The 27,754-nt window shown below is 37.4% G+C and overlaps 3 protein-coding genes across 6 annotated transcripts; 2 read left to right on the top strand and 1 right to left on the bottom strand.

The window, feature by feature from the left end:
• Nucleotides 1-262: 262 nt before the first annotated feature.
• LOC112096876 (protein tesmin/TSO1-like CXC 6) lies at nucleotides 263-3,982 on the bottom strand. Its single transcript, XM_024181073.1, has 7 exons — nucleotides 3,912-3,982; nucleotides 3,619-3,793; nucleotides 2,275-2,787; nucleotides 1,911-2,014; nucleotides 1,722-1,819; nucleotides 509-868; nucleotides 263-315 (listed from the first exon to the last, which is right to left on the bottom strand). Exons 1-7 carry the CDS (start codon nucleotides 3,980-3,982, stop codon nucleotides 263-265), a joined length of 1,374 nt encoding a protein of 457 aa, XP_024036841.1.
• A 4,169-nt stretch (nucleotides 3,983-8,151) lies between these two features.
• On the top strand, nucleotides 8,152-15,942 carry LOC18035702 (golgin candidate 5). The gene is made up of 20 exons (XM_006426883.2): nucleotides 8,152-8,406; nucleotides 8,706-8,935; nucleotides 9,315-10,240; nucleotides 10,432-10,503; nucleotides 10,735-10,809; nucleotides 11,395-11,509; nucleotides 12,052-12,113; nucleotides 12,225-12,272; nucleotides 12,723-13,007; nucleotides 13,103-13,162; nucleotides 13,253-13,336; nucleotides 13,444-13,509; nucleotides 13,597-13,695; nucleotides 13,780-13,998; nucleotides 14,436-14,550; nucleotides 14,623-14,843; nucleotides 15,033-15,092; nucleotides 15,205-15,318; nucleotides 15,436-15,510; nucleotides 15,611-15,942. Exons 2-20 carry the CDS (start codon nucleotides 8,764-8,766, stop codon nucleotides 15,644-15,646), a joined length of 2,904 nt encoding a protein of 967 aa, XP_006426946.1. The 5' UTR covers nucleotides 8,152-8,406; nucleotides 8,706-8,763; the 3' UTR covers nucleotides 15,647-15,942.
• Nucleotides 15,943-19,678: 3,736 nt separating this feature from the next.
• On the top strand, nucleotides 19,679-26,958 carry LOC18037579 (probable plastidic glucose transporter 3). 4 transcript variants are annotated; one of them, XM_024180828.1, is made up of 14 exons: nucleotides 19,679-20,044; nucleotides 20,895-21,036; nucleotides 21,634-21,745; nucleotides 21,852-21,919; nucleotides 22,000-22,132; nucleotides 22,742-22,841; nucleotides 22,974-23,086; nucleotides 23,284-23,377; nucleotides 24,370-24,523; nucleotides 24,614-24,757; nucleotides 24,844-24,917; nucleotides 25,401-25,489; nucleotides 26,066-26,180; nucleotides 26,817-26,958. In XM_024180828.1, the coding sequence occupies exons 2-14, from the start codon at nucleotides 20,946-20,948 to the stop codon at nucleotides 26,841-26,843; spliced, it is 1,314 nt and encodes a 437-aa protein (XP_024036596.1). In that variant the 5' UTR covers nucleotides 19,679-20,044; nucleotides 20,895-20,945; the 3' UTR covers nucleotides 26,844-26,958. The 4 variants fall into 4 exon arrangements, with proteins under 4 accessions (XP_024036596.1, XP_024036595.1, XP_006426945.1 ...); XM_024180827.1 differs by lacking the exon at nucleotides 26,817-26,958 and adding an exon at nucleotides 26,584-26,741; XM_006426882.2 differs by lacking the exon at nucleotides 26,817-26,958 and adding an exon at nucleotides 26,484-26,741.
• The last annotated feature ends 796 nt before the right edge of the window (nucleotides 26,959-27,754 follow it).

Raw genomic sequence — 27,754 nt, 5'->3', positions numbered from 1 at the left:
AAGCAGAAGAAAATAAGATCACTAGTGTAGGTGGATGGAGTATATTGCCTTTTGAGGGTCATCATAGTCAGTCACATTTTTAGTTCAATTCATCAAGAGTAAGAACATGAATTGAGGTAATGAGTATGCAAAACAGGATGCGAATGTACAGGAATTCTGCAAACTCAAACTATTATGTGCCGGAACTTATTTCATGGAAAGGAGATACCTCTTTGTCTGAATGATGAGCTTTGAAAATAGTATTGCAGCTGCTTCCAGTCACTCATGTTGCAGTACCATCTTTTACAATTGAGTAGTCAACATGTTGGCATTTACCTGTCCACAGAGTTGTAGCTAAAGAAATAGCAATTCTTTCCTACAGGATGAAAGAAGAGAACGAACAACAAAATAATCATAGCATTGATAAACCTTCTCTGGGGCATAGATTTATATCTTTTAGATGCTTTTTATGTGCTCACACGATCTAATAGTAGTTATTAAGTAAGTATGATGAGGCACAGAATCTTACCTTTCAGGTTTCCAAGTATGATCTTTTTTAGACAATCACTGAAAATTGTCAAGACAAGCCTTTCCTGCTCGACATGGACATCTCCATTGCAGCCATGGATTGGAATCCAGTCTGATTTAGAAGTTCCCGATAATTCATCTGTTTCACTATATAGTCGAATTGTTTCAGGAGACGAACTCCTGCCTTCTTTTAGATCAATGCCTTCGGATATGAAATCATCTTTATTCCCACTCAAATGATCATCAGATGTCTCTTTCTGAACATTAGATCCTTTCTGGAAGTTTTCCACATCCTGGACCTCAGTAATATCTGCAGTCAGGTTTCCTCTGACAGCTTGAATATATGATGTGTCATTTTTGCCTGAAAGTTGGGAAGGCAGACTTCAGATGAAAATTTTCGTTTTGCCTAACTAAAAGCTATTACTTGAAAAGAACTTGAGACGCGAAACAGGTCGAAAGATAGGAAGTTTTGAAATTCTAGAATCACTGATTATGAGAGTTATTTAACTTGGCTTTGGCATGCATATCAAGTTAAGGTGAAATTGAGGAACTCATTTTGTTGAAAACAGTCATCCCTACCAAAAAAGAATCAAACAGTGAAAAGAGAACAGAAATTTGTAGATGAGGAGTGGAATCTAGTCCTCCATTTACCAACAGAAGTCTTGGAAAAAGTAACAACCAGTAAGTAACTGAATATGGTGTGCCACAAGAAAAATCCTGAGAATACATTTGTAGTAGTTACTGATAAGAAAGCTAAAAGTAAGAAGCTATCAAGTACTTCACTTCTTTGTATGCATGTTCATGGTTTCATGCGAAAAATTATAAGAAAACTTGATTTAGAATGCACTGTTTTATCATAGTTCTTGTTGTCTTCATCTAAATGATTGTCATCATCTTCACTCGACGCTTTTTTTCCTTTTTTCAGGATTTGCGTATAGATCTCTCAGCTTACCTATAACTTATAACTTCAGATATATTATCTTTTTCTAGTTTTTATAATCAAATTTCTGCTCCATTTCCATCTATATTCTTTCATTCATCTTCTTGAGCTATATTCATCCATGTGCAAGGAACTAACTTAATCACAAGCTAGAACTGTTATAAGATGCTTGTATTAATTAGTTCTTAACATGAGAGAGGCATGCTTAAACTGATAGCAGATTTTGATTATAGTAAGAAAAGTGTATTAACCTCTTTTATCTGTATATATATACCTAAAACTATTCTGGTAGCCTCTGATACTAGCACCAACGTTGAGCAAAGCTCTGCCACATCTCGCGCTTGAATGATGTCTGTAAATGACGGCTTTGAGCTGAAAGGATCAGCAATACTAATTAGTGAAATGAAGAAACGACATTTTTAAAAAATGAAGTGATATAAGAATCGTTATGAAATATAAGTACCTGAAATGAAACTCTGAAGAGCCTAGTGTAGCAGAACTATCAATGGGGTCTATAGGATCAACAGACCACGCAGACAAGGAACTGGAAACACTAAAAGGATTCACCTGCTAATCATAGGTAAAGAGGACGGTACTATAAACCAAGGAGAAGATGGATGAGTGAAGGCATAAACCATTAGTATCAAGACTTTGTAGCGAAATGAACAGGATGTAAAGCACTATAAGCATGTGACCATATTTAAGGACAGAAAGTTAAATGCTAATATTCTTTTATAACTTAACTAATGGAATAAAAATCAAAGGTAAGATCTTATCAACCAAATAAAATGGAGAGTATTTGAAACAGGATGCAAAGAATTGCAAACCTTTTGATGGTTTGAAAGCCTTTGAATTGAAAGATCCTCATAATTTGAATCCAGAATTTTCTGAAGTTTTCGCTTCCTGGATGCCTGTAAGATGCTAGGGCCTGACAACCCAACAGCAGCAGATATGGCAGCATTCGCCTGCTTGATGCACATTTTTCTGAAATAATTTTCATCATGCTTGTAGATGTTGGCCTCACCATGGTTCCCACTGGAAATGGCCTTCTGCTCCTCAGATCCTTCAAAATTCTTGCTGATGTTGGTATTACTATTGTCACCACCAGAAACAACAATGCTGTTCTCATATCCTTCAGAATTATTACAGATTTTGCTATTATTATAGGGGCGTCCGGAAAGAGTCTCATGTTCAACATAATCTTCAGAATTCTTGCAGTTCACACATTTGCAATTTTTTGAGCAGAACACTTTAGCATGGAAGCATTCACAATATTTCTTAAGGCACTTGGTTTTCTTGCAACGGCATCCCCAGTTGTGCTTTCCAACCTTTGGTGTGTCCTTTGTATCATTCAACACAAACCATTCCACATCCCAATACAAATCAGGAGATGCAGTGGAGAAAGATCAGTTAAGGTTTTCCTACTAAATGGAACTTTTATTTTTTAATATAGAGCAAATGCGATTTTAGAACTAAATGAATACAGCAAACATCCCAACATTTGATTCAGAAAAGAAAAATGCTCCAGAGGAGGAGAAAATGAAAACCTAAAATACATGTGCATCTCACGAGCTATTCATCCACACCCCTTCTATCTTGGCATTCCTCCTAAAAGTATTGACAAAGGGTAACTGCATAATGTAACATGCCATGAAATTACTGGAAGACTGCAAGACTTAGCCTACAAAACCTTTTTAACTCACCATCCCAAAGTTTCCCATCGACTAACAGCAGTAAAAGGATGCAAAAGCACAATGTTCTTCCACAAGACGGACATATGATGCAAATATCACTACGTCAAGAAGCATATTACACACATTACATATGGCCATGAAAGCTTGTTGAACTATCAATGATGCTCGAAGCAGATAGAATACAAGAACAAGTAAGTATGAACCACTAATTGCCCCACTTATGTTTGCAAACAGTACAACATTGATAGTTGTAGGCAAGTGTGTCACTAAGCATAATTGTCAGCATTAAGCAACGATACTATCAGCTACGAAAACATGGAAGTCCTTTCAATAGGAACCTAAATCAGTATTCAGCAAGTCCTGAAAGTGAATAAACTACCTGTATGATCTCATTCTTATAAATATGCCATATATATAGACGCATATGAATCCAGCAACTGACTCAACAGGTCTTGGAACAAAGATCCATTTACATACCACATCTTGAGCACCACTTCGACTGCTACCAATCTTTGGCCTGAAAGCATTCGGGTTTCGCTCTAGGATACTTTCCATAGCATCTTGCCTTAAATCCTCATTCTCAACATTGTTACCGCAGCAGTTGCAACCGCATCCATCACAGTATGCTCCAGCAGCAAAGCACTCACAGTACCTGATGACCATTTATGAATAAGCATTTTGCTAGTAATAACTAAATCTATCGAAAGCAAATGCAACGCAAACTCTATGCTAATTAGCAATTACAATACAGATTCTCATGATTCACTCACAATTTCAAGCATCGTGATTGCTTGCAACGACATTGTTTTTGAAGCTTAGGAGCACCATATTTTGTTTTCATGTTTGCTTGTTGATGTGATCTTGGGGGCTCCGCTTTCCTGCTTCAGATAAAACCAATTAATATATGATAATTAAAAAACATAAACACAAAAGTCAATTCTTTTCTTTTTTAAAGAAATGAAAACGAAAAAAGCTCACGATAGTGAAAATGGACTGCTAGAATGCATCGTCGTATAAGGCTTTGGAGGCGAAATTGGAAGCTGAGTTGAAGGCATTTTGGCGACAGGAGACAAGCCGAACTCAGTGAAGACTAGCTGCATTACGAGCCTTTCTGGTGAGAAACCTGACGACTTTGTTGCTTTATCAACTGATTTCATTAGTTTTGGCGGGAAAAGTGATCTATCTGTAACTGAATCGGTTGATTTTCCAACTAACTTCGACTGTTTTGGCGGGAAAAAATTGAGAGTAGCATGCGGTGCCATAGGTAGAGAGAGAGTGACTGTGTTCAAAAAAAAAAAATAGAAGAAGGTTTGCCTTCTGTTTGGCAGCTGAGAAAATGCAGAAGAAAAGAGAGAGAAAAATCGTCAGAATTTCTCTGTTTTTATAAGCAACGAAAGGAAACGCAACGAACTTTGCGTTCAGTGTATTGAGAATCAGGATTTGTTTTATTTTTCTCTCATTTTCTCAGCAACCAAACAGAATCTAAGAAACTTTCAGATTGAGAAAAGTTTAACTGCGGTAGGGGGAGAGTTTTCGGAGCGAAGGTTTGTTTGATCGGAAATTTTGAAATGTGATGACGTAAGTCGTAAAAGAATGGGTATTTATATGCACGTTTAATTTTGTAAAACAGATGGAGAGACACCCACTCAATTTTTTCTTTGAAATATTTAAGTCAGCTACCTCAAAGTTTATTAAACTAAGCTCGTGTAACCCGTAAATTCCTAGATTGTCTATTATTTACACATCATTTCTATATATAATCTTCTGACTTCTCATTAGGCTCTTTTTAAATTTAATTCAATACTGTAAAAATTATAAGGGTTACATGTAATAATTTTTATTTTTTTATAATATTAGTATATGTGGATAGAGCGACCTTTTGTAAAACTAAAATTAAAAAATCAAAAGACTGTTAACTAAACTAAAATAAAATCTAAGATAGTCCATTTGTTGCGAAATACATTTTTTTTTAACCCATGCTCTACTAAAAATAGAAAATAAAAGTACCATGAACTTTGATTTCTATTTTTAATCTTTGAGAAAACAATCGTTGTAAAATTGTACTTTAGACATGATAAGTTGTGTATATTTCAACGACATTATAACCAATATTTTAAATTTTAATTTGCATGCAGGACAAAGATGAAAATTCGTTTTAAATTTTATTGTCAAATATCATGACGTTCACTTTTATTATGAAAAAAGACATGACGGCCCCATACTTTTGTAAATCACAAGCGTAAATAGTATGCCCCGACTCATATTATGTACGACATGTCGCCTTCTGTTTGACGAGAAACAACAAGATGTGTCGACGGTAAGATGCCTTTATACTTTGCTTCCCAGCAACAACTCACCTAATGAGCTAAATTCCACATGATTTTAATCAAAGTAAGAGATCATTTGTTTTTTCACAAGATAATAAACCATTTCAATTATTCACATATCCTTACATGTTTGTTTTCTCCAAAATTGAATATAAGTTATTTGTATATTTGGGCAAAACTAAGGAAAAAATTAATTTAAAAATCATGCTTAAGTCTGAATCTATACTATATATATAGAATTGTATTAAGTATATAATTGATTCTCATAATTAGATTTTGAAAAATTATTTTTTTCCTCATTTTCAAATTTTGTTGTAGGATTAGATAATTTTACTGAAAGTGACTTTTAAAAATATTTACCTTTTAATTTTTCAAAATTAATTTTAAGGTTCTAAAAAATAATCACAAACAAGCCATTTATATAGTTAGTATTAATAATAAAATATTGGAAATTATAATGAAGGTTGTTTATGTTAGGAGGAAAAAATAATTATTGGAGATATGATGATTGATATTAAGATTAAAGCATATTTACATCGACATAAACTACATATACAAAGTGATGTGTCACGTAACGCTTTATTATTATAGATATGTAGCATAATTAACACTATTGATGCAAAAGTCTGATCATGTTACGGAGCGACTAGATGCCAACGATAACACTTAAATTTGTTTTAGTTGGATAACATTCTGAGTTGCAGCTGCTCACTTCAAGCAGACACTAGCGACCTTGCACATTTTGGCAAAATTACTTATGCTCACATAAAACAATTAAGGAAATGCCTAATATTTTTCCAACTTGAACCTTCCAATGCTCAAGTCAAATAAATGAACTTTTTGGAAAAACTTGTGCCGCAACTCATGCGGCTTGCTTATAACTACTTTTAGACAAAAAAAAAAAAAACCTTTAATGGAAATCTAGAATAAGAAAGCTTTGAAGAATTTTAGAGAAGTTAAGAGTGATAGAGTTTTGTGGTAGAAAGAGATAGATATACTTAGCTAGTTTTGAATTTTCAGGGACTTTTATAGAGGTCCAAGACTCTTATTACTAGATTGAGAGAATAGCCTTTAGTGGATCAGGGTCGTGTTTTGATTCCTCGAACTAGATCAGCCAGTTAACTCTTGATTGAGTCTCTAAGTTGACTTAGTTTAAGGTTCTCCTTGCAGGATCCTTGTGTGAGCACACTTACCAAATGCACCTGCTCGCTTCTTTATAACTCGAGAAAGTCAGCCACGTGCTCCATTCAAACATATCTTGAGGAGGCTTTCTCCTGCCCCCAATGTCGATGAGAGCACGATTTGTGCGAAGACATGTCCAATCGTGTTCCCTTTTTTATCTCTCAAACAAGCACTTCACATTTGATCAATTGAAGGGGAGTCACCCAAATACAATAATATTAAATATATTAGACTTTTCAAACAATATTATTGTATTTTATTTTAATTTTATAACTTAATAAAATTATTTTTTACTTTTTTTAATATATTACCATCAAAACACTATTGATATTTACAATAAAAAATCAGTCAAGACTTTCCTGAATAATCTTACTACAGTACAGTCTGAATGTCAGCCTTTACCTAAAGGTGGAAGGAGGTCTTTCCCTCACTATTAATAAAATTACTTTTTACTTTATGTTAACATATCTAATATCTAAATGCCCTCTCAATGGGGATAGAAATGGGGATCCGCCTGCGGTACCACAGTGGTACTGTGCCACATCCTTTGTCTTTTGTGGCTGTAGTGTTGTAAATTTTCATATAAACCCTTTTTACTCATTTTTATTTAAATTTTGATTCACAAATATTAAGCTAATATCCACTTCATTCATATGAACATTTTAGTTAGCACCTTATACTATTTATTATTTACAAATTCTTATTATATATTGCACTTATATCACAATACCCCATTTGTGAACCGAAATGCCCATGTCGAACCCACAAACCCGACCCGGATGCTATTTCCATTTCCAGCCACTTCATCGGCCAAGGTTGGTACTGATCGGAAGATCATGTGACGCCGATCATCTCCATGCCATCCTTGTCGTCAGAAAGCGTTCAGAAAGCTGTCGATTGAAGCCATGAAAAACTGCAGAATCACCGCTTCAATTCGTCGCGATTTCTCCTGTTTCCGGTGACGCCACCACTTGGGTTTTGTTTCCCATGATTCTCTCTGTATTTTTCGACCAATCACAGCCACCGGGGGAGTCGATTTGCCATTGATCGGCTATTGAAGGATTCACGGTTTTGGGAGTTCGATCCGGCGCCATCACCGCGCGTGGGACGTCACCACCGCCACCGTTGGACTCAGCTAGGCCAGAAGTGTCTAACTCAAGTTTCCCGTCACCGCCAGTTGAAATCCGGTCACCATTGGTTGGCATGGGCATTTCAGTAATGTTCACATGGATGCAGTTGAAATTAACTTAATATTTATAAAGTAAAGTTTAAATAAGAAAGAGTGAAAGGGGTTACATGAAAATTTGTCACAAAAGACAAAAAAGAAGTGGTACGGCAGGCTGAACCTAGAAATGGTTGGAATTCTTATTCGAAATGCACTTATTTCAATTTTATTACATTAATTTGGTATTTATTGATTTAAAAATTTATTATATTTGTAAATTGAATAAAACAAAATATTAAAAAGAGTTATCAAGACGACGACGTCTCACTTGTCAGCAAGCCCCATGAAAATTCACAGTGAAAATAATCAGATCGATCCCTCAACCCGAACCTTTCTCCAAACCGATACTAATTTAAAGATCGTTGATCGTTCATTCGTTTCTCTCTCTCAACAAAAGTTTATTAAGCTCAAATCTGATACGTCGATATCATTATTCATCAACAGCTTAAGAGGTGAAAACAAAAGAGAGTGATGATTCGGCTTTCGGTTTCAATCTCATAGCATTCATCGTCATCTCCAATCTCTTTAACGGTACGAAAATAAAATGAACTCGAATAAAGACTTCATCGTTTTTTAGGATTTGCATTGTGCAAGATTTATAATTTAATTTAATTTAATTTTTATTCTTTTCTCTTTTTATTCAATTTGGATCTCCAAGTATATAGGTTTTATCTCCACGTGCTAATTACAAATGTGAGTGCTTCATTTTGGTTAATCAAGATTATCGTATATGATTAACGTGTTAGAGTTAGCACATTCTGAATCGTAGATTTTTCTCAATGATTGGTTAATTTGTCTGTCGAGTTCTGAATTGTGTGTTTAAATGGCAGATTTTTGGATGCTGTGCTTTTGGATCAGTGGATTTAAGCTCTGTGTTGTAGCTCGGGGATGGCGTGGTTTAGTGGGAAAGTGTCCTTGGGGAATTTCCCAGATCTTGCTGGGGCGGTGAACAAGTTCAGCGAGAGTGTGAAGAATATCGAAAAGAATTTTGATACTGCCCTTGGGTTTGATGAGAAGGCTGAGAAGTCTGCAAAGCCTGAGACCAGCAGCAGCAATGAAGGTAGTTTAATTTTGTTGTTCGTATTTTTTGTTGTTGCACTATTAATTTGATTTTTGATTTACTTTTGTTTGCTTGGAATTTTCTGTTAGGATCAGCCTTCAAATTTGGGTGTAAACTTCATGAGGGTTAATTTGTGCCATTTTGTTAATGTGGATAAAAAATGAGTTCAACAATGTTCTTGGTCAAGCTTATTTAAGTATAGAATTTATGATGGACATGCTGGAGAGTTTCTTTGTTTTTCATTATATTATATTTGTTCTTTCTGATATTGGATCAGTTTAAAGCCTTCAAGAGTCAAAAGCATGTCTTTTATTCTTTTGTGATAGTTCAGAATCCAAATTTTAGACACATTGTGTATTAATGTCTCTGCTACATTCAGGATTATGGCCTGTTATGTCCTTTATGGGCCATAAAAGTGAAGGAAGTAGTCCCACTGAATCATCAGGGAAGCCTCAAACTCCACAGCAACAATCCAAACCTGAAGAAAAAGTTGGAGTTGAAACTGAAAGATCAGTGCATTCTGCCACTGGGGAAGTCTATGCTGACAAACAAAAGGCATCACCAAAGACAGAGAAAGATGATGAGCACCCAGATACTGCTGAGAACTTAGATTTTGTGGTGTCAGAGCATGGTAAAGTTGACTCTGAATCAAACATAGTGCCTAATGATCCTTCTGAGTCTGCTATTCAAAACATTGATTCTTCAGAACCTGTTGACAATCAGCAACAGAAAGTGACCTCGGACCTGGGAACTTCTGAAGAAACTGAGTCAGGGGAAGCCAAGTCAGGACCTTTTGAAGCAGACCAAATTGAGATTAGTAGCAGTTTACGTGATGAATCGGATAATGTTGCTAATGCATGTCAAAGCAAGGATGAAGGGAAGAAAGAAGAAAGTAACTATGAAGAGAAGAGTCAAGCAGAAGAGATGATAGAGACTGGTTCTCCATTTCAAGCTGAGGTATCTACTACCATCCAAGCTGAAGTTGGGGCTGAATCCTCTGATTCCCAATCTGTCAGTGCTGAGGAGACTGAGAGAGTTCGTGAATTATTGTCACCAAGTGTGTCTTCTCCAACGGCAGCTTCAGAGATAGTTTCTGCACCAGTTTCTCCTGAACATGGTGAAAAAGATAAAGCAGTTGAAGTGGAACAGCAAGCCAATGATAGTGGGATTGTCAGTGAAGAACAGCGCTTGAGCTCAGAAGCAAATGTGTCTGTCTCAGCAGATTCTGTGTGTGAACTGGAGAAACTGAAGAGGGAAATGAAAATGATGGAAACTGCACTGCAAGGTGCTGCAAGGCAAGCACAGGTACTTAATGTTCATAATTTTGTTATTTGGGAAAAGTGACTTGCATGTTGGATCCTGCTCGTCCTTACTTTGAAAGTAGAAACATGATAACTTACTGATGTCTTGTTAAGCAATTTATATTGCAATATTCGTCCCTTTTTCATTTAATTTCAGCAGTTCATGTGATTCAATTATTTTGACGTTCCTCTTAGGCAAAAGCAGATGAGATTGCTAAAATGATGAATGAAAATGAGCACCTAAAAGCTGTGATTGAAGATTTGAAGGTATGTGAGGTTATTGCTGATTTCATTTTGCTCTGAGTAGGTATGAAGGTCATATCTGTATTATTGCGTTTTACTTTTGCCAACAAAGTAGTATTGATTTTTCCTTCATGAGTGCTCTGAAGATGTATAAGTAAGACAAAATGAATTGTATCTCTACCTCCTTTCTCTCCTAATCATTGCCTTTAGAAAAAGAAAAAGCATATATTTTAATAGCTTGAAGTTTTGGATCAGAGAAAAACCAATGATGCAGAGCTTGAAACTTTGCGGGAGGAATACCATCAAAGGGTTGCAACTCTTGAAAGAAAGGTATGCTTTTTGTTCCAAACCCTTTTTTTTCCTGTTTTGGGGGGGGGGGGGGGGGGTTCCATGCCCATCTCTACATTGATTCCATGTCTGTGATAGGTTAGGAACATCACTTAACGCCAGTAGACTGTTTTCAGATGGGAGTCCTAACTTGTGAGTTGTTGGATTAAATTCTCTTCATTTTCCTTTTCAGTTACAGTTTTAAACTAACAGTCTGAATCTTATTGGAAGAAGAATCATATTCATATGCCCCTCTGATAGCATGTCATGCTTATCTTTCTGTTTTCATCCCATGATTCTGTCTTTAGTATGTCAAAGGTTTGACTGCTGCATTAGTTAGTGTGCAATTTCCAGCATAGTTTTGATATATTTAAAATGAGCAGAAAAATGATGATTAATGTAGTTGATAATGTTAGTTGAGACATAGATAATGTTAATACATTTAAAATTATCTAAAAGAATGTGATTTTTTGTCAGTAGATAGCCTTTACTGGCGAGATAATATATTGTTTTCTTCTTAACTCATTTTCTGGTTTAAGTCATTGCAACAGTTAATTTCTAGTTGCCTTCCGGCTGGAATGATTGCAGGTATATGCTCTAACAAAGGAAAGGGATACACTTCGTAGAGAGCAGAACAAAAAAAGTGACGCAGCTGCTCTTTTAAAGGAAAAGGATGAAATAATTAATCAAGTTATGGCTGAAGGTGGAGCTTTGTAAACTCTACATACATATTTGATGCTTTGTTCTCTACAGTCTGCTTCTTGTTTGAGAAAATTTTATTGCTTTATCTTGAATCTGCTCTTGTGCTGTGTACTAATTTTCATTTTTACGCCAATATTCCAAACAATGATAAAAATTCCCTTGGTTGTTATTATGATGTCATTTTAACACCAATGAGTAAAGTGTCATTTCAACACCAATGAGTCAAGTTAAGGGAAATGGATAAGCCTAGAAACTGAAAATCTTTGAGTTTTGAAATATAACGTTGAATTCAAATTCAAAAGAAAAGGGTGGCCATTTTAATCATGGGAATTTGGAGAAAAACTTCACTTTTTTCCTTTTTTTTGGGTAAATTGTGAAAAATCAGAATTTTTAAAACTACGGAAAGTGATTCAACCATTCCTTTCCCTATCTTTAGCTTTTTCTGCCTGGTAGATGCACTGTATTTGGATTTTACATATTTGATTGACATCAGCCTATATTAATGTGATTGGGCCCTTTTTTAACATTTATCTGTCATTGCAGGTGAAGAGCTTTCAAAAAAGCAGGCTGCTCAAGAAGCTCAAATCCGGAAATTACGGGCTCAGGTACACTTGCAGTTTTACAGATTGTTTGGTTTTCCAAGGACTTTATCTTAGCTGCTCTTTCTAATCAATAGACTTTTTTTTTTCTTTTATTCCCCTTTTCATGAGAACTAGATTAGAGAGCTTGAAGAGGAGAAGAAAGGTTTGGTTACCAAACTTCAGGTAATTGGATTCTCAAAGCATTCTTTTTAATTGTAGAGTTAGCCGGTACATTAGACTGAGCTGCTATTTTTTTTTGGGTCTTCATATAAATAAAGATAATATCGATGTTTTGGCATATAACGGCAAAATCTAGTTTACTTCTGATCTCCACAGTTTTTGATGTCTTGTGATGTTTTTGGGTTTAATTAAACTCAGTCTATTTGTACTTGGGAATTAGTTTTTATGTAACCTAATTTTTTAAAGTCAGATTAATTGTAATTAGTTTAAAAATTAATTCTGTCGCACTTGGGAGGAAATGAGATTTCTGAAGTATTGGGGCGAAGGGACTTTTTTTATTACTGCATAAATGAACTTTGTAGGCGTCTTTTGTTGACTAAATAACACTTCTGAATTTTGTTTTGATGAACCACAATATTTTGTTGAAGATTTGGATTATCTTTGTCCTCCTAGGTTGAAGAGAATAAAGTGGAGAGCATCAAGAGGGACAAAACAGCTACGGAGAAGTTGCTCCAAGAAACGATTGAAAAACACCAAGTCGAACTTGGAGAGCAAAAAGACTACTACACAAATGCTTTGGCTGCAGCCAAGGAGGCTGAAGAATTAGCTGAGGCACGTGCCAACAATGAAGCAAGAGCTGAACTAGAGAGTCGTCTTAGAGAGGCTGGGGAACGTGAAACTATGCTAGTTCAAGCACTTGAAGAATTAAGGCAAACTCTAAGTAGAACGGAGCAGCAGGTTTTTGCTCTGTTCATTGAAATTGTGGGTTTGAATCTGGCTAACCTTCAAGATGATGTTTTGAGTTTACATGTTGTTGCCTTCTGATTCTGCAGGCAGTTTTTAGGGAAGACATGCTTCGTAGAGACATTGAAGATCTTCAAAGACGTTATCAGGTGCATTGGATTTCTTGTGACATTCTTATTGTTATTTATTCAGTGTTTTCTGTATGCTTACAATTTATTTTTTGCTGCATTTTTGTGTAGGCAAGTGAGCGCCGGTGTGAGGAGTTGGTTACTCAAGTACCTGAATCGACAAGGCCTCTGTTAAGACAGATTGAAGCCATACAGGTGAATTGATTCCTCATGCATTATGAAAATCTCCCTGCCCCTCAAATGATGATCATTTGGTTTACATGTGAGTTTTCTGTATTGTCTCTTTGCTCAATTGGTTACAGGAAACAACTGCCCGGAGGGCAGAAGCTTGGGCTGCTGTGGAGAGGTCTCTGAACTTGCGACTCCAGGTGTCTCTGACATTATTCCTGTGCAGAATATAGTAAATGAGGCTTTTACACATCTCTGGTTTCTAATTATTGAAATTAAATTCCCAGGAAGCCGAGGCCAAAGCTGCAGCATCTGAAGAAAGAGAACGTTCTGTCAATGAGCGCTTGTCACAAACTTTATCTAGGATTAATGTTCTTGAAGCACAGGTTTCTTTTGCTTTCCATGGATTGTTTATGTTGGTAATGGAGCACATTTTATGAATGTTAGCTTATGCCAATAATGTACTCCAGATTTCATGCCTGCGAGCAGAACAGACACAGCTAACCAAGTCCCTTGAAAAGGAGAGACAAAGAGCTGCTGAGAATAGGCAAGAGTACCTTGCAGCAAAGGAGGAAGCTGACACTCAAGAAGGGCGTGCAAACCAGCTTGAAGAAGAAATCAAGGAACTGAGGCGGAAACATAAGCAAGAGTTACAAGAAGCACTTATGCACAGGGAACTTCTTCAGCAGGTGATGCTTTTGTTATTTATGTTATGTGTGTGTGTTTTTAAGTGGAACTTCTCCTTCTTTTCTTCAGTTTCCTTTCTCCATCAATCTTTGCTAAGATTCATAATATTTTGGCTTTTAGGTTTTGGTCTAGGTTTTCTTGAAGCAATATGCTTTACTAAATGCATCTGATGTAAGCATTCGGTAAACATCAACGGTTCTGTTGGAATATGTCTTTATAGATTTGGCTGCTGTTTCTTTAACCATTGAATTTTCTTCTGGCGAATGATATTTAATTCTCACAGTGAGAAAGACACCTAAATGATGACTTTAATTCATATTTGAAACATTTCAAAGCTGCACGGGTAGTGCTGATTTGAGTAGAAAAGCTTCATCGTCTTGAAATCATTCACTTCATGTTAATGTTATACAAGTCCACTAAAGTTCTTGATCCTTGCCAGGAAATAGAAAGGGAGAAGACTGCTCGGGTAGATTTGGAAAGGAGAGCTTCTGCTGAATCTGCTGCTGTATCTGAAAAGACTCCTATAGCAAGGCACACCTCAGCTTTTGAGAATGGTATGATGCTTTGCTTTTATGAAGTACTTGGTAAATATTTTGTACCTCCTATTCATTTTGTTCTTTGTACAGGTAGCCTATCTCGGAAGCTCTCAAGTGCTAGCAGCCTTGGCAGCATGGAGGAAAGTCATTTTCTGCAAGCATCATTGGACTCATCTGACAGTTTATCTGATAGAAAAAATACCGTAGAGCCAACTATGAGCCCATACTATGTGAAGAGCATGACACCTAGTGCTTTTGAATCCATTCTCCGTCAGAAAGAGGGGGAGCTGGCTTCATATATGTCTCGATTGGTATAGCTTGCATTTTGAACACCCATTTAAATATTATTTGGTAATGTCTGCATGGCATTTGGAATTTGACATTATAGTTCCACAGAGCAGTGCCCTCTTGTGACATTAGTAGGGTATAAATGCTATACAATGTGCATTTCTTTTATTTTTATAAAGCTTTAATTGACCATTGTTTATACTTCACATCAGGCATCAATGGAGTCTATCCGGGACTCTCTTGCCGAGGAGTTAGTCAAAATGACAGCACAGGTGCATGTTCAAGTTGTTTTCATTTTAAGGATCTCAATAGAGTTGCTATATATTAGCATTCACATTTTTATGTTCAGAAAGCGGTGAGTTTGAAATGTTTTTTGTTTGTCAGTGTGAAAAGTTGCGAGCAGAAGCTGCCATTCTACCTGGCATACAGGCAGAGCTAGATGCATTAAGAAGGAGGCACTCAGCTGCATTGGAGCTAATGGGAGAACGTGATGAGGAGGTAAATACATTTTTGCAGTTTGAAGGGTTACGGTATTTCTTGATTGATAGAGGACATAGTATAGAAGTCTTGTTGCATCCATTATCCTGACATCTAATATGATTTGCTTATGTTTAGCTGGAGGAACTCCGTGCTGATATTATGGACTTGAAGGAAATGTACAGAGAGCAAGTGAACTTGCTTGTGAATAAGGTAATTTTGCCAACTTTCAATTCATGAATGATAATACTCCATATGTAATGGCTTCATGCCTATTTCATCTATTGTGATACCTTCCTGCGTTTGTTGACAGATCCAAGTAATGGGTTCATCGATGGGTAACACCTGACAAGTCTAATCAGATTTGTGGTATTTTTTTTTCAGTTAGATATTTGATTTAAGGCATACAGTATAGTTCACGGTTCGCTCAGTAAAACATGATTGGTGGGTGGTTCAAAAATTTTCCCTCAACACAATCATTTGATGTCTGTTTGGTGCAAAAGTGTTTTGGCATCAGAGAGCAATTCCCTGTCAAAACCTACATCTGTATTGTATTTGAGAGGAATTTGTTTGTACAGCAAAAATGTTATTGTGACAACCCTTTCTATGTTTCTATAGCTTGATAATTATTCTTGTGCTTTTACAGACGAATTCTTTTTTTAGTCTTTGTTCTATTGAATGTGGACCTGTTTGATGACAAGCAAAACATATGATGATAAACGTGAAAAAATAGATGATAGCTTTAATTGAATGCTGTTTGAAATAGATGTTGCTTGCTTATCGTCTCTTTTAATCACTACTTAATCAAGTAAGTTTAATTTTCATGGAACAACAAATTTCCTCACAGTGATCCTGCAAATTCTTTGGTAGGTGACGTGTCGTGCGTTAGTGATGCAAGGCAAAGACCTTGCTAATCAAATTAGGTCAAATCACGAGCTTCTCCTAAATTTGACTAAACGTGTGTCATTCAATCAATGTTTTATTAACATATGAACTTGGACTCTCCGAGGTCGAAGCATTAATTGTCGGTCGATTTTCCACATTCCTCTAAATACTATGCTATTAGCTAATAATACATTCAAATATTGTCAAATTTTCAAGTAACGTTACAATGCAACCAGAAGATGGAGGAAAAAAAAAGAAAAAGAAAAAAAGAGAACTAAAAGAGTGGGTGCGAAAGAATAGAAAATAATTTAGGAATTTTTTTTTAAAAAAAAAAACCAACTAGATGAACAGCACTATGTCACGGGATGAGTATGTTGCGCAGCTAACCCGTGCGGCACTTAGACAACTTTGCCGAATGTTGCTAAGTAAGCCTAGAGCTTCTCGGAATAGAGAAGAGAGCAATTGAGCCAAAGAAGAAACTTGTATTGCACAAAGAGAGATTACAATGCTTGTTGTAGTGTTTGTTGGATACAAATGCCTAATGCCATCCCATATTTATAGGGGAGGCTTGCCAAGCTCTAGAGATTCTAGAGAATTCTACCATGTTCCTAGAATTCTAGATATTTACATGTGCTGGAATTCTATGGAGAATTCTAGAGTATTTACAAGCTCATGTGCTAGAGTTGCCTAGAATGTTCTGGAATTGGGCCAAGCTAGCACTCTTGGCCTTGTGTTGGCTCTCTAGCCCGAAATTATGGGCAATTGGGCTAGCGAATTGGGCGGACCGTAACATCCTCCCCCACCTAAGCTCGCGGCGTCCTCGTCGCGATCTCGTCCTTGCTCCTTGGGGGACTTGTTCCGTGATTTGTCGTTAGTCTTCGTGTGCTTCACTCTTGGGGAGGTTCCGCCACTTGCTCCGCTTGTGGTTGTTTCCTTCTTTCGGTTGGTGTTGCGGCGTCCCCTCTTGTGTTTCCGCAACCCCTTATGCTCGGATGGCTTTGTGCGTTGCTCAGCCACTCGTCTCGGTGGGAGCTTCGGAGGCATAGCGTCCTTGCCTTTGTCATGGACGGCTCGTACTTGTTGTGGGACTTGGCTTGGAGGGCTTTCGGAATCCTCTCCCTTGTGGTGTTGCCGGATGGAGACCAAGTGGTCTGGATTCTTCTTGAATCCTCGTCTGCACTGCATGACTGAGAGCGCCTTTTTTGTGGGTTGTGCGCGCTCGACCGGTACCACGCATGCCTTATTCCCATCGAAGATGCTAAGGGAGTTTGTTGCTGGAAGTGGGAAGGCATGTACCTTGTCGAAGAATTCCATGCCAAGGATCATTGCGAAGTCATCCATCGGCACAATCGAGAAGTCGAGCTTCCCATTCCATGTCCCAAGCGTAACGTGTACGCCTCGTGTGGTTCCCGCAAATGGCTTGGCGGGTGAGTTTACAGCCTTGATGGTGCCTCCGTGCTGCGTTACCTTGAGGCCTAGACATTTAGCCTCTTCTTCGGAGATGAAGTTGTGCGTTGCTCCGGTGTCAAGGAGCGCACGAACGGTTCGGCCATTGATGAGCACACTTACGAACATGAGCCCTTTCCTTGTGGGTTCTGGCGGTTGGCTCACGAGTGTGCTAAGGCGTTGGAACGAACCCAAGTTGTGTTGGGGTTCTTCCGTAGTTGGTGTGCATTGGCCCTTGAGTTGTGTTACGAGGGCATTCAACGACTTTTTCTCCGGGCAGTCGCGTACCCAATGAGGGCCATTGCAAATGAAGCATGGGCTTCGAGGCTTGGGTGGCTTCTCGGACTTACTTTGCCCGTCCTTGCCGCTTGGAGGCTTTTTCTTGCTCCATTCCTTGCAATTGCGGTTGTTGTCCTCATGGCTCTCTCCCCCACCTTGGTCATAGCTAGACCTCTTGTCCTTGAGCTGGGCGGAGTATTCGGTGAGCGACTCCGCAATGGCGATGGCGTCGTCAAGTGTTTGAACACCACGCCTATCAAGCTCGGTCTTGGCCCAATCCTTGAGGCCATCTTGGAAGTAGAAGAGTGAATCTTTGTCGGACATGTCGCTTATCTCCAACATAAGGGTAGTAAACTCGTTGATGTAGTCCCGAATGCTACCCGATTGCTTGAGGCGACGTAAGCGCGCTCGCGCTTTCTTCTCCGCATTGCTTGGGGCGAACTGCTTTCGGAGTTCTTGCTTGAAGTCAGCCCAAGTGTCGATGGTGCAAATGCCCTTGCCCATCTCGCCATGCTTGCGACGCCACCATAGTTGTGCAGCGCCTCGAAGATAGGTGGGTGCAGTGCCCACTTTCGATGCCTCATCTCGGACACCCATGGCATCGAAGTATTGATCGAGCCCAAAGAGGAAATTATCCACGACTGTGGCATTGCGTGTGCCATCGTAAGTGTCAGGCTTTGGCACGTCAATGCGGCGCGCATCACTCGAGTTTGCGGAAGCTGGACTTGAGGAGAGTGTGCGCTTGTGCCATGCCCAATCCGAGCGGACTTCACCCACTTCCGCACGGACAGCGCGTAGTTCGTCCTGAACAAAACTACGAAGTTTTAGCAACTCATCATGAAAAGAACGAAACTCACCTCGGAGAGTGTTCACTTGCTCTTGGATGAGAGCTTTGGTTGCCACCGTGAACTCGGCGTATTCCCCCTCGAGACCGTCCACTCGTTCCTCCAATCCCTCGAGGCTATCTTGAGCGGCGGACAATGCGATTTCGAGAGTGGTTACACGAGGCTCCAACGCATCCACGGATGGGGCCTTGGACTTGCCGCGAGTCTTGCCTTGGGCGCGTTCTCCCTCTCGGCCGCGGCTTGGTTCCGGTGGAACATCCACACCAACAACACCCTCTTGTGCTACGTTCGAAGGGTTGGCCATTGCTTCGTGAGCTAACTTGCGTGTGTGCAAACCTTAGCTCTGATACCACTTGTCACGGGATGAGTATGTTGCGCAGCTAACCCGTGCGGCACTTAGACAACTTTGCCGAATGTTGCTAAGTAAGCCTAGAGCTTCTCGGAATAGAGAAGAGAGCAATTGAGCCAAAGAAGAAACTTGTATTGCACAAAGAGAGATTACAATGCTTGTTGTAGTGTTTGTTGGATACAAATGCCTAATGCCATCCCATATTTATAGGGGAGGCTTGCCAAGCTCTAGAGATTCTAGAGAATTCTACCATGTTCCTAGAATTCTAGATATTTACATGTGCTGGAATTCTATGGAGAATTCTAGAGTATTTACAAGCTCATGTGCTAGAGTTGCCTAGAATGTTCTGGAATTGGGCCAAGCTAGCACTCTTGGCCTTGTGTTGGCTCTCTAGCCCGAAATTATGGGCAATTGGGCTAGCGAATTGGGCGGACCGTAACAACTAGCTCTTTTCAACAGATCCCAATATTCGCTAATTAACACATCGGATAAGTTTTTGCACTGCACCATATCCACGTGTCCATAGACAACTGGACAGACAATAAACATCCCATATCCCACAAACGACGAGATCTTGCTCCTAACAAGCTCCAGGTGTTCGTCTCCTAGCTCCAGACCTTTGCTTCCTTTCTAAAAAACCAGTAATTGAAAAACGAGTGAACGCCTGGCGCGCACGATAGCGTCAACCACAACCTCACTCCCCCGTCTTTACATTTTCTTTAAATAATAAAAAAAGTTTAAGACAAAAATAATAATAATAATAACGGTTCCGAAATCCTCGCTTTGATTTCCTTTTCTTCAGTTTAAAAGCCTGAGACTGACACCATATTTCATCGGACACTTTACACCATCGGCGCATTATAGCCTCCTCTCTTCTGTCGCTCGCCTTTCTTGTTCAGAGTCCATTCTCTTCGTTTCGCATTTCCACTCACCTGAAAAACAAGTACTGAATTTCACTCATCATTCTCTACTTATTTATTTAACATCATTCATAGTTATTATTGTTCACGTATGAAATCTGATTTTTTTTTAAAAAAAACGAATGCTTAGAGACGAATGCATGAATTTTCAATTTTCATTGTTTTATTTTTTGACGCTTACAAAATGGTGAGCCTCTTTGTTTGTTTCCTGATCCTGCCGAGCAGTGTCGTTTTTGAAGCTTCAGTTTCGTTTTTGTGTGTTTTGAGACAAAATGTTGAGAGTCTCTGTTTGCGGCTGATCCTGCAAAAACGCTGACGTGTTGGTGAAAATCTACATTGTGGTTGGATTTTGATATAATAATCTTAAGAGCTTTTATACGTAATTTGATGAATCAAATGATTCTGTGTTTGTTGCTGATCCTCTGAGTCGGTGCCGTGAAGAAGCTCAGTTCTTGTTTACAGTTATAAAAAGAAATGTTTATTGGTCGCGTCAATTCTCTCTTTTTTTTTTTTTTTAATTTATAAATCTTGATTAGAGCTAAACATTATTGCTTTTGTGCTTAATATCTAGTGTGTTTTCCATTTCTCTATTGATGCAGGTACACGTGAGCTTTGATTTTTCTTTTTCTTTTTTTAATTTGAGTATTTAGATCCTTCTGGCTCAAAATTTTCATTCAAGACTTCCGATCTTGAAATAAAATAATATGAAATAAATAAGACAATTTCTTTAGTCAGTTGGCTTTGTACTCTAATCTGTCAATGCAACTTCTTCCTTTTTTTTTTTTTTGAGCTTTAGTTATATGATTGAGTACAATGTTGAATTTAAAAATGTAAGGATATTCGTTAAATGGTTTGATCTGATGGTTGTTGCAGTTGGCTGCTGATTACTTTGTAAACTTGAAGGGAAATTTTAATCATTTCGGGATGCGTGGGCGTCATGGCGATGTGTCCTGGATGTATAAGCGTGCATCATCGAAAGATGTTGACGATGAGTATGGAAAAGAAGAAACCACAGGTAATTTTAATTTGTATAGTAACCAATTGCATTTTTTTATTCATTTTGGAATTTTATCTATATTTAAGTTCTGTTATGTGGGTAGTGATTGACTTTCTGTAATCGAGCTTTTGCGAGGTATTCTAATTAGGAAGGGATTTCATTGACTGCACAATTAGCTAAATATGAGACTTAAAAGCATTCAGTTTTATCAATTTCTTTCAATGTTGCACTTTCACTTGATAAGGGTGTTAAGGATACAAGAAGTAGTTAATGATATTAAAATAGGCAAGTTGCAGAATCTGAGAATTTTTTTTCTTTGTTCTACATGTTCTTGTATCTGTGTCGCTGTTGAGTAATAAAGCAGTGTGCATAACTCCTTTCTTTTTTATAAGACTTGTCTGATCTTTTATCTGCCATTTTGAAATAAAATGATAGTTGTTGTCATAAATTTCAAGAGTTGTTTAGCTCAGCTAGTCTTGATGGGCAGTATATACAATTCCATGGCAGGAACAGCATTATTCTTGCAAAAGCAAACTACCAAAATATAATTTTCCCATTTGTTACACAAATAGTTATGTGGCTAACAATTGGAGTGATTCTTTATGTGGCTTGTAGTACGGATGCCAAATGGTTTGGGCAAAGATATTGGAAACCCTCCCTGGAGCCGGTCTTTGCCGCATGTACTTGTTGCAATTATATCTTCATTCTTATTTGGTTATCATCTAGGGTGTGTCCCAATGAAACTCATAATCCTTTCTGATTCTTCAATTATTGTATATGAAAAAGAGATAGGAAATCGATTTATTCTCTTTGTTTTTGTCTGTGTATTGCAGAGTAGTTAATGAGACGTTAGAAAGCATTTCTTTAGATCTTGGCTTTAGTGGGAGTACCATGGCTGAAGGTATTGTCTTAGGATTTCCTTTTTGCTTTACTTCTCTCTTCGAAGAATTACTCTAACATGTTGGTTATCGTCAAGTGAAGGTCTGGTGGTGAGTACATGTTTAGGGGGGGCCTTTGTAGGATCTATGTTCAGTGGTTGGATTGCAGATGGTATTGGACGGCGCAGGGCATTCCAGCTGTGCGCTTTACCAATGATAATTGGGGCTTCAATGAGGTAACTAAAATATAAATTGCATTTTTATGTTGCCATCTGCTTGTGTTTCGGGCATCTATCATGTTCCTTTCTGTAATGACAGAAAATGCTGCTTTTTTAGTTTACGAGATGAAAATTTGTGCAAACAGTTTTATTTTATTCCAAACTAAGGGATATCTATCACTTTTCACAGATCTTGGAATTGAATGGCTGATATTGATCCATACATATATAATGTCTGCAAAAATTCAGTGTGAAAGGGTGTTACATATATTAGTTTATTTTTTCAATTCAGTCATATTCTCCTATCAAAGTAATTATTGGTAATTTGGTTATGCTCAAGTCATTTGGTTTTTGGAGGAACAACTTAATGTGAAATTTGCATCTGATCTTAGGGTCGATTTCTCTGTCCTGTTTTTTTTTTTTTTAATTATTATTTTATAATTAAGATGCTTAGGAGAATCACTAGGGTTGGCTTTTTTTGTATTATACTTGAAGTCTTCTAAATTGATACCATGAAAGCTTCCTGCCAATAATGCTGTTTTATTCACAAGTCAGATCAAACACTTTTATCTTGTACTGATTGAAACTATATAAGGCTTATAGAAGTACTTAAATATAATCTTGCAGTGCTATAACGAAAAATCTCTGGGGAATGCTTCTTGGAAGGTTATTTGTTGGGACTGGAATGGGTATTGGGCCTGCTGTTGCAGCTCTCTATGTGTCAGAGGTATGGGAGTTGATAGTTATGTTCACTTGCCTTGATTCGCAGTCACCTATACTTGGTTCCACTGCAGGAGTTATTATTTTTTGTTGTTCTTATTTTTTCCATGGGAATTAACTGTTCTTCGTCCTTAAGTAGGTTTCACCAGCTTATGTAAGGGGTGCTTATGGCAGCTCTACCCAGATCGCAGCATGTCTTGGAATTTTGGTGGCGTTATTTGTTGGACTCCCAGCTAAGGAAATTTTGGGTTGGTAAGAAAAACGTTATTGAAGCTATGGTAGTCTTCGAACAAGATGTTTGACCTTTAAGTTGTTTCAATTTGTTTAAAGACTTATTTGAAGTATTTTGCGTATGTAGTCTAGGAACACTTATATCTTATTTACTCATTTTTAGTGCTCAGATGGTCCAGCTGTGAATTCTATATGTAATAACTTCATGCTGTCCTCAGGTGGCGAATTTGTTTTTGGGTAGCTACTATTCCTGCTGCATTCCTTGCTCTTTTTATGGAGTTTTGTGCAGAGAGTCCTCATTGGCTTTTCAAGGTCATCTATTCATTTGTGTATCATTCATGCTTTTAATAATATGCATGCTTTTACTTCTATTGTTTGGATTTGGCTTTTCCTTTTTATGGCTACATGTGAGGTGTCAGCTAAGCTTAATGCTTTTTTAGTATATTTCAGCAGGAAGGCTGAAATAAAGTTGTTTGTTACTTGAAAAAGAGATTAAATTTGGGAATTATATACGGTTACAGTTGACTCTGAAATTACTGGCAGAGGAATATTACCTGAAATATATCTATGCGTTAACCAAGTATAACAATGACTTTTTTATATGAGTGTAGATGATCCATGTTAGACCAGAATAGTGATCTAGTTTTGAATTTAAACTGACTATACAGTTTATCTTCTAATTTTTGTGGGATGATATGCAATTGATAGGAGATATTGTACTTTGTTTGGACTCTGGTCTGAATTGGAAATCTCTGTGAACTCTTAGGGGCTCCATCTATGCTATAGCTACTGGGATTGAGGATTATAAATAAATTCATAACCAACCATTGGTAATGCTTTTAACAAATAAATTTTTTTTGATGTGTTTCCTTGAAGGGCTAGAACATTAACAGTAATAGTCTCTCAAGGGACTGGAATTTATTTACATCAATGATGAGGGAAGTCATTGTTTAGACTGCATTCTAGCATTTTTTTTTTCCCACCATTTTCCTATAACTTGTGTTTGTCCTGAAATACAATCCAAGAACAGCCATGCATAAATTCCTGTTGTCAATGGAGTTTTTATTGATCATGTGATGAGATTTTTCCGGACTTCTTACATGATTTCCTGCATCCTTTCTTTTGAAACTCAACCTGCTATACAAAATCGTGCTTACCCATCCAAAAATGCTTTGGCTCCTCTATTCAACAGACGACATTGGCAGTTTATTTGTGCTCCTTGTTTTATTCATCAGAGAATGTTGCACCTAACTGTTTGAAGTAATTTGATAGACTAGACATTAATTTATGGGTTTTGGCTTCAGAGAGGAAGAGGCGCTGAAGCTGAAGCTGAATTAGAGAGGCTTTTCGGAGGATTACATGTAAAGTACTCAATGGCCGAACTGTCAAAGTCAGAGAGAGGAGATGAGGCAGATGCAGTGAAGTTCTCAGAGTTGATCTCTCCTCGCAACTTTGGAGGTAAAAATGTTAATTTGTTTCAAATTTCATTAGTCATTGTACCAATATGTTTCCTTCTAAAAGATTACTATTTTACTTCTCTATATGCAGTGGTTTTCATTGGATCTACCCTTTTTGCTTTACAACAGTTATCTGGCATAAATGCTGTATTCTATTTCTCATCAACTGTCTTTAAAAATGCCGGTGTTCCTTCAGACTCTGGAAACATATGTGTGGGAATTGCAAATTTATCAGGTGCACATTGTTATACTCCCAAGTGTTTTAACTTTGTGAATGTTGTTAAATTTTTATCTTAACCAGTATTGTCTGTGGTTTGTTAGGGTCGATTATTGCAATGATTTTGATGGACAAGCTCGGTAGAAGGGTGCTTCTTCTTGGAAGTTTTTTGGGCATGGTAAAGAATTTTTTGATAAACAGCAATGAACTTTCTTATCTTGTGAATGACATTATTTTGAACTAAAATTATGTTGGCAAATCTCTTGAACATGCATGTATCTGTATTTGATTGTTGAGATTTCAGCATTGCGTCTACAAGTAATAACCATGTAACCATCAACATATTTAGGTGTTACACTTTTCAGAGTATAGAGTAGTCTATACTCTGGAAGTCTACAGCAGGTGATGACTGTGTTATATAGTACTTTGATTGCCACTGATTGGTAACTGCAAAATTTACTCATTCCTGAAAAGCCTATGCTTGATTATGTTAAAAGCATTGCAAAGTTGGTTCAAGAATTTGTTGATTCTCTTCTTGATATGCAATTGGTGCAACAACATCATACACTGTTGTATTTAGAGGCCTCATAACTCAGATTTTGCATCATGTAGACTACTATCATAATTTGTTTGATATTTGCTTTATGCACTTCTGGTTCAGGCAATCGCAATGGGTGTTCAAGCAATTGCTGCGACTTCCTTTGTATCAAGCTCTGGAGCATTGTCACTATCTCTTGGAGGCATGCTGCTGTAAGTTAATCCCTGACAAACTGGAGGGGCAGTAATGCAAATAGATTAAAAGAAAGAAATGTATGTTATGCTTTTTTTGAAATACCTATTGAATAATATAACGGCTAAGTAATTGACATTTTGCTGATAGCTACTTGAAAACATTTTTTATTGTGACAAGAAGCATTTATGGTGTGAATTTCTTGACTAAACTTTTTTTTTTTTTTGAAAAGAATTTCTTGACTAAACTTTCTGTAAGAAAATGATCAGTGTCTTAAAAATGTGTTTATTCCATTATGTGATGTGTAGGAGTCAAAATGAGGTAGGCCGTGCAGGTAGCTTATTTATTTGGTTAATGACATTAATAATATAAAGGATTGTAAGGGAAGTTGAGTATTTTATTGGGACAAAACTATGGTGCAACTGTGGTACCATACCACAGCTGCACCTATCCATTGGATCCAACTGCACACATGCACTATAGCTGGATCCAATGGCTAGATGCAACTGTGGTATGGTACCACAGTTGCACCATAGCTGGACCCATTTTATTGGTAATATAATGGCATGATTTTAAAATTTAAACTTTTATTGCAGGTTTGTCTTGACATTTTCCCTTGGTGCCGGTCCAGTACCTAGTCTCCTCCTATCAGAAATATTTCCCAATCGAATTAGAGCAAAGGCAATGGCAGTTTGCATGGCTGTGCATTGGGTAATTGCTTCTGCAGTTCTTCTGTTACGATTACGTAGACAGATATTTCTTTCCCTTAATTAGCATTTTGGTGATGGCTGGTTTGGCTGATAGACTAACCAGCTAATGATTTAGGATAAAGTTTAATCTAATTTGTTGAGGAGAACCTGCTTTCCGTATATTGGTATATTCACAGATGATTTAAAATTGAACCATTTCAATTTGCTTTAAAACAAGCTCAGGAAATTTTTTTCTTGGTTAATTCGATGCAATGCTTGCACTGTGCATTATATCATTTCAGTGATTCACTGCTGTTTGTGACAGGTGATAAATTTTTTCGTTGGTCTATTGTTTTTGCGGCTGTTGGAGCAACTCGGGCCACTAATCCTCTATACGATTTTTGGTTCCTTTTGTTTTTTGGCAGTCATCTATGTTAAGAGGAATGTCATGGAAACTAAAGGAAAAACACTCCAAGAAATTGAGATGGCACTTCTTCCTCAACAATAGGATTATTTAGGTGTTTTTGTTTTTTTTTAGCTCGACAGTGTTATTATTATATTTTTAATCAAAATTGTTAATGTAGTATACTTGTTAAACTGAATATTGCCTTGGAATGGTATATTAAGCTTCTGCATTTTTCGGTCCACGACGGTTCAGGTCCTCTTGAAGAACAATTTTGATTAAAAATTTGTTCTTGCACCTGCAATTTTGACAACCCCTGGCACGGTGGAAGCCCAGAAACTTCAAATTTATTTGCTCTTAGGCACGGAGCCCTGCCACGCCAGATTTTAATTTCAAATTGCTACGATCTACAAATATATTATAATAAATTTTATATACATGCTTATTATAATGCAGCTTAGAAATCTGTCTAGTATTGGCTCACAAATTTGCGCCTAGAGATATTTACTGTAATTCAAAATGTGAATTTACGGCCTGGTTAATCGATTGATCGAAATGTGAATTTACGGCCTGGTTAATCAAAATATAAATTAAATTAGTAATACCACCTCGATTTCAATAAATTTTGCAAAATTGAGTGACTGATTAGCAGTCAACCCACGCAAATCAGGTAATGGAGTAATTTTTGCAAATTAAAGGACTGATTAAAAATTTTGAAGAACTTCTAATTTTTGACGAAGGAGAGGGCTGTGTGCAAGTGCAACTTACTGTTATTACTTTAGTTAAAAGCTGTATTAATATATATATATATATATATTAGTGAAAATCCTACAACGAAATCTCGCTAATGAAGCATGTTCACGTACAAATTGATAACACGTGTTATACTTCAAACCTAAATCCCAAATGAGTAATAACATTGTATCCCAAATCTCTTTTTATATTTCTTAAATAAAGAATTATTTGTTCATTGTTATCACATAGGCCCCTTTCTTTCAAATTAGTATAATTTAAATGTATTTATTAATTACATTTAAAGCAAGTGTCAGGATTTGCATGCTATTATCCATTCCCTCTCTCAATATAAACAAAATTTATGCGCGAAATTATCAGTGTCCTTCATCAATTCAATTTGATCGACGATGGCCACCTGAAACATTTCTCGTCGGCCGGCTGCGGAACCGAAAAACTAT

This window comes from Citrus clementina, unplaced genomic scaffold, assembly GCF_000493195.1.
Source record: "Citrus clementina cultivar Clemenules unplaced genomic scaffold, Citrus_clementina_v1.0 scaffold_7, whole genome shotgun sequence".
NCBI lineage: Eukaryota > Viridiplantae > Streptophyta > Magnoliopsida > Sapindales > Rutaceae > Citrus > Citrus x clementina.
Note: the sequence above shows the minus strand (reverse complement) of the source record. Positions and strands in the feature narration are given on the sequence as shown.